This window comes from Mercenaria mercenaria, chromosome 4 (assembly GCF_021730395.1).
Source record: "Mercenaria mercenaria strain notata chromosome 4, MADL_Memer_1, whole genome shotgun sequence".
Taxonomy (NCBI): domain Eukaryota; kingdom Metazoa; phylum Mollusca; class Bivalvia; order Venerida; family Veneridae; genus Mercenaria; species Mercenaria mercenaria.
The window spans coordinates 18224007-18238274 of NC_069364.1; the positions used below are offsets into that span (position 1 = coordinate 18224007).

Below are 14268 nucleotides of genomic sequence, written 5' to 3' on the forward strand. Positions count from 1 at the left end.
GGTCATCTGGGGTCAAAAACTAGGTCATAAGGTCAAATCAAAGAAAAACCTTGTGTATGCGATATAGGTTGTATTTTTCAATTAATCTTCATGAATTTTGGTCAGAATGATTACCTTGATGAAATCTAGGCTGAGTTCAAATATGGGTCATCTGGGATCAAAAACTAGGTCAAATAAAAGAAAAACCTTGTGTACGCGATAGAGGCTGTATTTTTCAATTAATCTTCATGAATTTTGGTCAGAATGATTACCTTGATGAAATCTAGGCCAAGAGCGAAAATGGGTCATCTGGGGTCAAAAACTAGGTCACTAGGTCAAATCAAAGTAAAACCTTGTGTATGCGATAGAGGCTGTATTTTTCAATTAATCTTCATGAATTTTGGTCAGAATGATTACCTTGATAAAATCTAGGCCAAGTTTGAAACTGGGTCATCTGGGGTCAAAAACTAGGTCACTAGGTCAAACCAAAGAAAAACCTTATGTATGTGATAGAGGCTGTATTTTCAATTAATCTTCATGAATTTTGGTCAGAATGATTACCTTGATAAAATCTAGGCCAAGTTCGAAAATGGGTCATCTGGGGACAAAAACTAGGTCACTAGGTCAAATCAAAGAAAAACCTTGTGTATGTGATAGAGGCTGTATTTTTCAATTAATGTTCATGAATTTTGGTCAGAATGATTGCCTTGATGAAATCTAGATCAGATTTGAATATGGGTCATCTGGGGTCAAAAACTAGGTCACTAGGTCAAATCGAAGGAAAAGCTTGTATATGCGATAGAGGCTGTATTTTTCAATTGATCTCCCTGAAATTAGGTCAAAGTGATTACCTTAATGAAATCTAGGCCAGATTTGAAAATGGGTCAAAAAGTAGGTCACTAGGTCAAATCAAAGAAAAACCTTGTGTATGCGATAGAGGCTGTATTTTTCAATTGATCTACATGAAATTTGGTCAGAATGATAGCCTTGATGAAATCTAGGTCAAGTTCGAATATGGGTCATCTGGAGTCAAAAACTAGGTCTTTAGGTAAAATCAAAGAAAATATGTACTTATACTCAATATTTTTGCTCCAATTTTAATAATAATTGGTCAGAATATTTTTTTCCATGAAATCACTAGGTCAAACATGTTTACTCTGTTTAATATGCTGTGTTATAGTGTTTTTCTCAGGTGAGCGACCTAGGGCCATCTTGGCCCTCTTGTTTATTGTTGAATCTGGTAAAATTATGATAAATGTGCTAAACTGATATGTGGTATTGTTCAGTCATTTGTTAATATTTCTTGGAACAATTTTTTTGTGGATTTCGCGGTGGAGTTACCAATTGACAAAATTAAATCCAAACAGCCAGTAAAATTCCCAGTATTTTCATATTTAAAAGTTGAAATTCACAAAACTGTATCACCAGGAAATAAGCCTTTTTGACCAAAAACACACAATGACCTGGTTTTCATAGTAGTCAGTCAAAGTCAAACTTCTTTCACTGGAACTCAGTTAATTCAGATACCGCCCTTTGCTCGAACTCATCGTCAGATCCTGGCAAAATCCCTGTATAATGTATATTGTTTGATTGCTCAAACTGCTGATAACTGAAAACAAAAGTTGCTGGTCCGATGGAGTTCAAGCGAACGAAGTTTGACTGTACATTGATCATTGTTTCCTTCAGAAGGAATTAACCCTTAGCCTGCTAAATTTCTATAATGGACTGTTCCATCATTCAGTTTGGGCAGTACCATTTAGTATTCGAAGGGGTGTTTACTGAAAATTTACTGACTGAATAGCGAACAGTGCAGACCATGATCAGCCTGAACGGATTTGCAGGCTGATCTTGGTCTGCACTGGTCGCAAAGGCAAAACGAATCGCCGCCAGCAGGCTAAGGGTTAAAAGACTCCCTTCCCCCACTTCATACACACAGATAATTAAAAGCATTATGATTCTGATACCTTGTTCATAATGAACATTTCTAATTGATTATTACCTGTCCAAAGATTAGAGACTAGATTGTTTTTCTGACATGTATTGGCTAGTTACTGATGCCTCCCAGCTGATGGAATATCTTCTAGTAGATATATATGTCAAGATACCATCATAATCACCTCTGTACACAACAATGGCCATTTTCATGTCAATGCATACAGTTCTAAGGGGAATTATAGGCAAGGTAAAATTCTGGTTTATTTGCATGTGCCCTGAAAATACCTATTCTGACTGGAGTTAAAAATTTATTTTGCGAAATCATGTAATAATCACCATGTTTCCTGTTTATTATATGTGACCTTAAACTTAAAAAATTGGAGATTTTTAGAGTTATTGAATTGTGAATAGAGTTGCCTAAACTTAACATTTATCAGAACAAACTGTAGTTCTAGAAAAAAAAGGATTTTGAATTTTAGAGTGGAATCTTTTTTAGCTCACCTGTCACATAGTGACAAGGTGAGCTTTTGTGATCACGCAGCGTCCGTCGTCCGTCCGTGCGTAAACTTTGGCTTGTGACCACTCTAGAGGTCACATTTTTCGTGGGATCTTTATGAAAGTTGGTCAGAATGTTCATCTTGATGATATCTAGGTCAAGTTCGAAACTGGGTCACGTGCCATCAAAAACTAGGTCAGTAGGTCTAAAAATAGAAAAACCTTGTGACCTCTCTAGAGGCCATATATTTCACAAGATCTTCATGAAAATTGGTCAGAATGTTTACCTTGATGATATCTAGGTCAAGTTTGAAAGTGGGTCACGTGCCTTCAAAAACTAGGTCAGTAGGTCAAATAATAGAAAAACCTTGTGACCTCTCTAGAGGCCATATTTTTCATGGGATCTGTATGAAAGTTGGTCTGAATGTTCATCTTGATGATATCTAGGTCGAGTTCGAAACTGGGTCACGTGCCGTCAAAATCTAGGTCAATAGTTCTAAAAATAGAAAAACCTTGTGACCTCTCTAGAGGCCATATATTTTATGAGATCTTCATGAAAATTGGTCAGAATGTTCACCTTGATGATATCTAAGTCAAGTTTGAAAGTGGGTCATGTGCCATCAAAAACTAGGTCAGTAGGTCAAATAATAGAAAAACCTTGTGACCTCTCTAGAGGCCATATTTTTCATGGGATCTGTATGAAAGTTGGTCTGAATGTTCATCTTGATGATATCTAGGTCAAGTTCGAAAGTGGGTCACGTGCCTTCAAAAACTAGGTCAGTAGGTCAAATAATAGAAAAACCTTGTGACCTCTCTTAAGGCCATATTTTTCATGGGATCTGTATGAAAGGTGGCCTGAATGTTCATCTTGATGATATCTAGGTCAAGTTCAAAACAGGGTCATGTGCGGTCAAAAACAAGGTCAGTAGGTCTAAAAATAGAAAAACCTTGTGGCCTCTCTAAAGGCCATATTGTTCATGGGATCTGTATGAAAATTGGTCTGAAGGTTCATCTTGATGATATCTAGGTCAAGTTCGAAACTGGGTCACGTGCGGTCAAAAACTAGGTCAGTAGGTCTAAAAATAGAAAAATCTTGTGACCTCTCTAGAGGCCATACTTGTGAATGGATCTCCATATAAATTGGTCAGAATGTTCATCTTGATGATATCTAGGTCAAGTTTGAAAGTGGGTCACGTGCCTTCAAAAAGTAGGTCAGTAGGTCAAATAATGAAAAAACGATGTGACCTCTCTAGAGGCCATATTTTTCATGGGATCTGTATGAAAATTGGTCTGAATGTTTATATTGATGATATATAGGTCAAGTTTGAAACTGGGTCAACTGTGATCAAAAACTAGGTCAGTAGGTCATGAAATAGAAAAACCTTGTGACCTCTCTAGAGGCCATACCCTTGAATGGATCTTCATGAAAATTGGTCAGAATGCAGTTCATAGCTGAGCTAATTTAATGGCACTGTTACTGCGTGTCTAAAAAAGACTCTAGCCTTCAGGCTTTGAAGTTGTTATTCTGAAATCCTAGTTCCCAAGTCTTAACTGTAATTGCCAGCAAATCTAGACACGTAGTCCAATAAAACCCTCGAGGCATATTTCAAGTGATATTCAGAAAGTTACAGTTCTCACCATTGATGTAATCGAGTCAGTTTCGAAACTGTACGTGTCAAACTAGGCCAGAGGTTAACATGAAAGTGATTTAGAGGATATTTTTATAGTCTATCAGAAATGAAGATGTCTTTCACTAGATTAAGTTCAAAAGTGTATCTTCCGTCAATATCAAAAATAGAAAAACGGTCTAACTATAGATCAAAAATTGTCAAACTATCTTGATAAATGTAAGTTTGAAACATTCTCGGCTAAAAACTAATGTACTTTCAAATGTATGAAAATATGTTTCTACGGGTTGGAATAGCGATTCAAGACCATCATGATGCCTGTTATATTGTACACGCACGTTTCATTTAAATCAGACATGTGAAACATTTTGAATTCTTTGATGGTATTACTTTTTACTGATAATGCGTCTAATATAACTAATCAAATGACATTGTTAAATTATGAACTGTAAAAAAAAACAATATGACTCAAAGGAAGAAGGTAACAGGTGAGTTGTGTTAAAAAACAGACATTTGAATGACCTTCTTGTTGAGACCGGTACTCTGGAAAGTGACGTTACAAATTCAAATTCACTAGCCACCGCCATAAATTAATGCATGTTCCAAAAAGGAAACGTAAGCTTGCCCAGAATGACAGTCCGAGAAGTTTTATGAAATCTTTTTAAGTTATCCAAATAGAATTTTGAATGTTTCATTGTATTTTCAGATCTGTGACCAGTGAAAAAAAAAAGTGCATAATGACAATGTAGAACCAACTTTATTAAGAAGACTATTTTATTATAATTCAACAACACGTGTTCCATGAGGTTTTAAATATTATTGGACAAGCATATTAGTAGGGAGGAAAGTTGATGACAACTTTAAAATTATGTCATGGCTCACACACAGGGTAGCTATTTGTTATTCAGTCTGTTTGTGTCTTGTCATAAGTTTGTCGTCTTTAGATAAATTCTTGAATTCATTAAAAAAAAACCATTTAGATCTCTTATCATAGCAGTGACGGTCAGGATCCCTTGGCTATGCAAAAAACAAATGTTTTTACATTCTTATTTCAGGCCAAGGTATGTTGTGTTCAGTATGTGTAAAGAACCAGAGAAGGCCAAAGAAGTGTACTTCAATAAGACGATCATCTTTAGTAAATCATAAGGACTCAGACTCGCACAAGAAAGCAGTGGTATTTGACGTTGCAGAAGCAAAAACAGGTGGGGGGATCGAGGCTTGTTTTGTGAGGGAAGAAAACATGTGAACCGTGAGGCAATTACAGCATCTGTGACACTGCTTTACTTTCCTTGATGGAGGAAATTCCCCACACCACCAAACACAAACCTTTAGTTGATGTAGCTAAGACATTAGGAGTGGATGTTCTAAATAGTTTGGAGAAGGGGGATAACGCCAAGTACACAAAATTGATAAGTTTACGTTGTCATTCAGCAAATAAATTCCACAGGAACAGAAGACTGAAACTTTAATGTGCAGTGCTAAAACTGTGTTGTTGTAAGTAAAATAAATAGTGAACATTTTCCGAAACTTAAAATGGTTAAGTTTACATTGTCATTCAGCAAATAAACTCCGGAGGAATTTTTTAAGACACATTATCTCTATTTGTTCTTGTTGAGCATGTAAATGATGCTTATTAAACATTGAAAATAACATTGTGTTTTTCACTCTAAAATGCACCAGAATGCACCAAAAGAGTTGCAGTAATACAAAATTTTCTGGGGGTGGCCCTCCATACCCCCCCCCCCCCCGCAGCAGGAGCAGGTTCCCGCACCCACCCCGTTGTCGACTTCGCTCCTTTCAAAAATACCCTTCAGCAACATGCCTTCACAAAATCCTGGCTAGAACCCTGGAATGTTCATCTTCATGATATCTAGTTAAAGTTTGAAACTGGGTCACATGCCTTAAAAAACTAGGTCAGTAGATCAAATAATAAAAAAAACTTGTGACGTCTCTAGAGGCCGTACTTTTCATGGGATCTGTATGAAAGTTGGTCTGAATGTTCATCTTGATGATATCTAGGTCAAGTTTGAAGCTGGGTCAACTGCGGTCAAAAACTAGGACAGTAGGTCTAAAATTAGAAAAATCTTTTGACCTCTCTAGAGGCCATATTTTTCAATGGATCTTCATGAAAATTGATTTGAATGTTCACCTTGATGATATCTAGGTCAGTTTCGAAACTGGGTCACGTGCGGTCAAAAACTAGGCCAGTAGGTATAAAAATAGAAAAACTTTGTGACCTCTCTAGAGGCCATATTTTTCATGAGATCTTCATGAAAATTAGTGAGAATGTTCTGATGATATCTAGGTAAAGTTCAAAACAGGGTCACGTACCTTCGAAAACTAGGTCAATAAGTCAAATAATAGAAAAACCTTGTGACCTCTCTAAGAGACCATATTTTTCAATGGATCTTCATGAAAATTGGTCAGAATTTTTATCTTGATAATATCTAGGTCAAGTTCAAAACTGGGTCACATGAGCTCAAAAACTAGGTCACTATGTCAAATGATAGAAAAAATGATGTCATACTCTAAACTGGGTCATGTGGGAAGAGGTGAGCGATTCAGGACCATCATGGTCCTCTTGTTTGCATATATGGTAAACAACGCCAACGGTTTCTATATTAAGATCAGACATGGAACATTTTGATCATCCTCTTTTGACCTTGAGCAATCAGCATTTTTACTGCAGTTAATTTGCGTCTATCATTTTAACTTTCATTAATTGTTTAATATCTGATTGAGTACTCAGTAAAAAAAAAAATACAGCCTCCCAAAGGGCCAAGCAAGGCTTAAAAGTGTTTCAGGTTGTGTCTAATAGATACATCCTTTCAGACATTGAAATGATACTCCTTCTTTGTTGAAAAGACTTCTTACTTTCTTGGAAAGTGACTTTTGTTATATAATTTTCATAATATTATATGCCACCGGCCATAATTAATGCATGTTCTAAAAAAGAAACATTGTTAAATATGACCCAGAACTGCATGGGAGGAGTTAAGTTTTGGAAGTGAACTTTTTATTGGTCTTATACAGTAGAAATTTACAGTTTCATTGTCCATTTTCAGACTGTTGAGCCAGCTGAAGAAGTAAACATGGAAGCTGTTAATGTGACAACTGAGCAACCACACCCTGGTCCCTCACCTGTGCAGGACAGAATAGGTATTATTTTATTTAGTAAATAACAAACTTTGGGAAACAGCGGTACACAGTGCAAGGTTTCTATATATTTTGTGAACAAACAGTTTCAGTAGGTTTGTAGAAAGTGTAGAAATTTATAATTATGTCTCCCACCACACAGTGGTGTGGGAGACATTGATTTACTCTAGTCTGTGTGTGTGTCTGTCACAAAGCTTGTCCGCACTCTTAAGTCGAACATTTCTCATCCGATTTTCACCAAACTTGAACAAAATGTGTTTGACCATAAGACCTCGGCCAAGTTCGATAACTAGCCAAGTTGGTCCAGGCGTCTTGGAGTTATGGCCCTTGAATTACCAAAAATCGGTCTTTTTACTCTTGTCCGCACTCTAATTTGAATATTTCTCATCCAATCTTCACCAAACTTAAACAAATTGTGTTTGACCATGAGACCTTGGCCTAGTTCGATAACTAGCCAAATCTGTCCAGGCATTTTGGAGTTACGGCCCTTGAATTATCGAAAAATTGGCCTTTTTACTCATGTCCGCAATCTGTATCAAACATTTCTCATCCGATCTTCACCAAACTCGAACAAAATGTGTTTGACCATGAGACCTCGGCCAAGTTTGATAACTAGCCAAATCGGTCCAGGCATTTTGGAGTTACGGCCCTTGAATTATCGAAAAACCGGCCTTTTTACTCTTGTCCGCACTCTAAGTCGAACATTTCTCATCCGATCTTCACCAAACTTGAACAAAATGTGTTTGACCATGAGACCTCGGCCAAGTTCGATAACTAGCCAAATCGGTCCAGGCATTTTAGAGTTACGGCCCTTGAATTACCAAAAAAATCCGTCATTTTACTCTTGTCCGCTTTCTAAGTCGAACATTTCTCATCCGATCTTCACCAAACATGAACAAAATGTGTTTTGGCCATAAGACCTTACCCAAGTTCGATAACTAGCCAAATCCGCCTAGGCACTTGATTTATGGCCCTTGAATTACTGATTGGATCCACTCATCCAGACCATCTAATTGGATCCACTCGTCTAAAACATCTAGAGAAACTAACATTTTCATAGGGGCAGTTGTGGGAGACATGCGCTTTTCTCAAAAGCATCTCTAGTTTAAATGTGAAATGTATATTTAAGAAATATTTCAAATAACGTGTATGCTAGTTTTGATATAATCTGCAACATTGCTATATATATAAATGGATTTTTGACAGAATGAAAAGATAACCCCTTCAGTCATCATTGAATGTGGAGCATGGAGTTATTTCCCTTCACCTGTACAGCGCATGAGTTTGAAGTGATTTATCAGATTTGTTTTTACCGCAGCAGTTCAGCATGGAATCAGTTATGTTTTTTTGTTAACTGATAGTTGATTTGAGATACTCTCTGTTTGTTTTGTTCACTAATTGTAGTTTGAATTGATTTATTTGCTGGTAAATAGCTTTCAAAAGATACTCATCAGAGAGTTGGCATCTGTACAGTTTTTCTGCAATCTGTGCTTCTCAAATCAAAATGCAAGTGGCCTCTCATTACACAGTTTGGTTTGTCATTGATCGCTTTGGCTGCTCTCAAAGAGAAAAACTGACGCTCTTGAAATTCCCTCTTTTGTAAGGGTGTCTGAGGATTTGTATACTTGAGAACCAAATTATGATGTTTTCTTTTGAGTGTTCAATTGTTTACCTGTGCATTGGTAAGACAGTTGAAAATATGAACATATCTTCTTAATGACTTTCCTGAGCTGTAAATTCTCTGAATTTTATGAGGCCTTGAAAATGATGGAACAGTCTGAGATTTCTATACCTGCACAGTTACTCAGCCCTTGCAGGTAGAGCACATAAATAGCAGTTATGGGGTTGTCAGTCTGTCCCTTGATAAAGGCGATCATGTTCAAAAATGAGCCGTGCCATGGGAAAACCAACATAGTGGGTTTGCGACCAGCATGGATCCAGACAAGCCTGCGCATCCACGCAGTCTGGTCAGGATCCATGCTGTTCACTTTTAAAGCCTATTTGAATTGGAGAAACTGTTAGTGAACAGCATGGATCCTGACCAGACTGCGTGGATGCGCAGGCTGGTCTGGATCCATGCTGGTCGCAAACCCACTATGTTGGTTTTCCCATGGCACGGCTCAAATAAGTTGTCTACCTCTGTTTCATGTGTTACTTGAGAAAACTATAATGGTTTTTATCTTACAAAAAATACTTTGTATTGTATGATTGGATTTCTGATTAACTTGGCTGTAATGATCAGCATAACAAGACAAGATGTCTTGTGCAACGACCATGTGGTCAAGTTCAGTGGCAGGACAGACCTTCATCCATTTCTTATCCTCTGAATTACATCCTGTATAGTCTATTGTCAAAGTGGCATTTTTCACAGTCTCCTTCACACCACATATTGCAGGTATCTGTGTTGTATGGACACATTTCTAGTTTGTTGATAGAAAGTAGGAATTACACCATTGTTTATAAGGTAAAAGATGTACTTATTTAGATTTACTACTGTCCAGTCAGATTTACAAAAATTTTATGTATATACAAGCTGTCCGATTTACACACATATCATGTTCGTTAATACACATCTGTCTCATTAATAAGCCTATTGTACCTGGAGATTCAGCTTCTGCCAGAGCACTTGTATTATCTACTAACTTGCATGTGTTTGAAAAACCTTTGTCACTTCATTACCTGGTATTCTCTTTTAATTCAAAGTAAATCATGAAGTGTGTTTGCTTTCTAATGGTGCTTCTGTCAGTAATGCTTGTATGCCTGGGACAGGTGCATTCAAGATGAAGAGTTCCCTCTTTAGTCTATGGCAGTTCATGAGTTTATTTGTTTTTGAATGATGTTTTTATAATTATTGTCTATAACTGCTTTGAGTGTTCAGAGAGTGGCCTAAACATTCATCTAGATTATGCATGATCTGAAGAGTTAGATGCATGGATTGATTTGTCTGCCATCTGGTCTTATGGATAGTGTTGTTCATGCTTTAGGTGAAGGCCATGTCAAATCAGAGGTCAAGGCCATTGGGGTCAGTTCTTCAGATGGGCAGGATAAGGATTTAGGCTCTTCTGTTGATGATATACCTTTAATTGACCTTTCAACTTCATCCAAGGAATCCTTGAATGTTGAAGGGCAAGGTCAATCTGTTTCGAAACATTCAGATGCATCTGGTTCACCAAAAGATAATGATCAGATATCTGAAGGTGATGTTACTAGTGAAAGTGAAGTATCAGTTGGAATTGAAAGTGTAAATGAGGAGCCAAGTACTGAAACTGGGGATGGTAATAGAGTTGATAGATTAGCAAAACTTGCCAAGCAAATCGATGATTTCGATCCATCTCCTATATTTGAAAAGAAAGTGGTTCCAGGTGGTGTAGAATATACTGGAGATATAAATGATGATAAATTGGTTGACAAATTGCTTAATGATTCAGCTGATGATGAGCAAATCAGTAAAATTAATGTTGACAAGGATGATAAAGGTAAAGGTGAAATAACTCCATGTGAAGCTGAGGAAGTTGGTGATGAAAGCAAGGAAGATTCACCAGGTGATGATACTGATGAGGGTGATATAGATGAAAATTCTACTAATGCCATATCTAATGTAGAAACTCCAGAAAACAGTGAAGAATCTCAGCAAAATGGGGACATGTCAGCCAGTACTGAGTCGGAAGGTTTCCAAGAAGAGAAAGCAAATGGAGAAAATAACAACCCTGAAAAACCTACTGCAGCAATAGAAGAAAACAAAGCCACACAGAACAAACAAGATACACAGAAAGCGGAGACGACCTCGCCAACAAAAACAGCCAAAAGCAAGAAAAAAGAAGACAAAAGTATAGGTTAGTTTCTTATAATTATCTGTATAAAATGTTGTGTATTAAAGCAGTTAAAGCAAGGCTGAATGGTCAAGGTTGGTAACTCCAAGTAAGTTTCCTTAATACTGCTGTTTGTCCAGACCTTGCTACTTGTAGTTTTTCTTGAAGCCATCAGGAAAGTCTGTGGTTAAACCTATTTAATTGTGCCTCATCAAGCAGATTTATTTGCAGTCCAGTTTTCCTTAAATGGTTTAAAAGTGTATTTATTTCAAAAGTTAGAAGTTTCTGCCATTTGTAAGGGTAGCAGAAAAGCCACTAGCGTAAAGTTACATGAAGTTTTTAATTTTATGTTAAAAACTGATAAAGCAACTGTCCAAATAGAGCACTACTTTCAATATGGAACATGGAGGGATGAATAGGAAAGAAGTCGTAAGTGCTTCTTTTTATGCCCCCGGCATCTACTGATGCGGGAAGCATATAGTGATTATCCTGTCCGTCCGTTCGTTCGTTCGTACGTCCGTATGAGGTTAACCAAATGGGACCGTTTCGTCTAGCATCAATACCCCTTACTAGAATGACTTGATGCTAATACAGATGTAACTTGTGACCATTCCTTATCTTCAAACATCACCTGACCTCAGTTTGACCTTGACCTCATTTTGGTCTTAGGTTGCGTTGTGTCGACAAGGATGCCGCATCAAGCCTTCATTGAACGCAGCTCCTTGTTCTTTATGCATTTAGACTTTTTTCGCATTCAACTTTCAACATGATATTTTACAGTCAGAGCCATAAAGCAGTGGATTCCAAAATAGATCTGTATGTTAATCCATGTCAGACCTTTACAAAAAATATTTAAGAAATAGATATCATAAAAAGTGTGGCAGCCACATTGTCAACAAAGTCATTATTAATTTATTATCCTTTGAAATGTGTACTCTAAAAAACAGAACAGAAAATAAATCACTTGACAAAAATTCAAACTGAATAAATTTATTTTTAGCCAGACTTGTTTACAATTTCAATATCAAAAGCATTTAGTAATCAATAGATTTAATATTAAACTTCCAAACCTGCTCAAATTACATGCCCTATTACCTTATTTTCACTCAAATGATAAACAAGAAGTTATTTTAAAACGGTATTTTGTAAACTATTCAAGTCACGTCTTTAATATTTGCAGCCAGATTAAATTTTGAAAAGCAATAAATTTATAGCAAAGATGGTTCAAAATGGTCAAGGTTTCTTTAGAATGGGGTAAACCTATTTTGTCAATGATAAAATATAATGAAATTCGATAATCAAGCAAATAACTTATTTTTGGAAAATTAAATTGCGTAATAAAGTTGCACTAAAGAAATTAGAAAATGTGCATGAAAAAATATTAAAGAAATTTTGTAAGTGCCAGTCTTAAGTAACACTCTTTCCTATAAGATGAAATTTTATCGGACACAGAACTGATAGAAAATTAATGTCTTTGTACATGGTAGTAAAATTATCGGGCAGGAAGAATTTTATTACAATATCGAATAAATTAAAGGTATAACCTTTTACCTACCAAACTAATCAATGTATCGCAAATAATGGATTAAATATGTGAATGGGGGTAGGGAGAAACCATAAACATCCCTGTTATCCATTCAAGTATTGTCAATATTAGAGGAATGTCTTTAGCTTTGTGAAAAATTTATTGTTTTGTAAAATGTTAATATTTGTATGTAACACTTCATTTATCTAGCTCAATATGTATGATCAAATTTTATGTAATTTGTATTGAATGAAGAACTGGCTTTTCTTAAAGACAGAAAATTTAATTTATGATATTATGCTAAAATATGTTAAGTGGCTAATAGATAAGAGAACAGTTTGACATAAACATGGATTTTGAAAATAGTGCTGTAATGAATGGTAAGTGTTAAAGTATTTTAAAATACACTGTTTTTGTAAGGTTTGGGAGCTTTTGATAAACACCATAGGGAGGACACTGGGCAGTGATGCCAGAGGTTGTGAGTTGGATCCCTGTGTAAACACTGACTGTTCTCTGTGGCTGTTCTACAGATGACAGTATGTCTCAAGTCATTTATCCTCCACCTCTTGTTTTATGTGTGGAAGTTGTTAGATTGCGTCAAGTTGGTACAAATATCTGTGGAGTCCAAAAACAGGGGTTAGTTTACTACCTGCCATTACTGTGGGAAAAAAAACCCATTAAATTCTTAAAGAAGAAAGAATAATGAAATAACATAAGATTTTGTGAGATATTGTAAATGTTAACACCAGTAGGAGCTACAGTTAAAGAGGTACTTTTAAGTAATTCCTGGGAGTCTCTGTGGCAGAGTGGTTAATCCTTACCATTCTGGACACGATTGATTGTATGATCTTCTATTCTAAAGCTAAAAAAAGGAAGTTGCTTTAGGTCTCATAAACTGTCTGAGACTGTGTCTTCTTACTTAACAAGTTCAGTGAACATTAAAATAAATATTAATATAATAAGGTTATTAAAATCTTCATTCAAATAAATTCTAACCTTATCCAGAGGCCACTGTACTTTTATATTTAAAATATAATAAGATTTTCTGTTTGAAGTGCTCTCATGAACACATTATTATGTATAGTATTATGAAAACATGTATTTGAATAGTTGTTTAATTTTTAAGCACAAATAAGAAGACGTCAGTATGTTTTTTGCTCTGAGTTTTCAAAGTGAATTTGAAGTACTCTTGGAAGAAAGATATATGACCATTTATTATTCATCTACTGTAACAGTTGATTATTAGTTTGTTGAAAATGTGTTTCATCTCAGAAGATATATTGATTTCTGTGGTGAAATAGATTGATGCAAGTTAGAGAAGATAAGGGAAGTTATACTGAGTGTTTCAGATAATCTTATCATATTTTATCAAGTTCTTTTTCCTTGCATTTAGTGCAAACAACTGCAATTGATGTGTTTCAATTTAAAACACTTCTGAGACATCTTATAACAGCCATAATGTAGTTTGTTGCAGCGGTAAAATATTGCACAAGTGGGAATATATGAAAAAAAGTGTGTGGGGGGGGGGGGGGGGGGCGCTATTTGGCCAAGTGGGTAAGGTTTCTGACTTAGAATCACAATTGCCACACCACTGTGAGTTGGAACCTAACTTGGGGTGTAGAGTTCATGTATGTAAGGAAGCTATCTGGCTAGCTTATAGAGATTGGTGGTTTTACCCAAGTAGCTGTCCTTGATGAAATAGTACCCAGAGAGGCACTGGGGTCTTACTTGTGGAAAATCT

At 36.2% G+C, this 14268-nt stretch overlaps 1 protein-coding gene across 10 annotated transcripts in view; it reads left to right on the forward strand.

Moving 5' to 3' along the window:
* Positions 1-14268, forward strand: part of LOC123551100 (alpha-taxilin-like) — a 71068-nt gene that overhangs the window by 22527 nt on the left and 34273 nt on the right. For 5 of the 10 annotated variants that reach the window (XM_045339798.2, XM_053540590.1, XM_045339799.2 and 2 more), the window contains exons 2-3: positions 7103-7196; positions 10178-11026. In XM_045339798.2, coding sequence (XP_045195733.2) covers positions 7103-7196; positions 10178-11026 — 943 coding nt within the window. The remainder of the gene's footprint in view (positions 1-7102; positions 7197-10177; positions 11027-14268) is intronic. The other 5 variants (XM_045339794.2, XM_045339793.2, XM_045339796.2 and 2 more) reach the window with 1 other exon arrangement.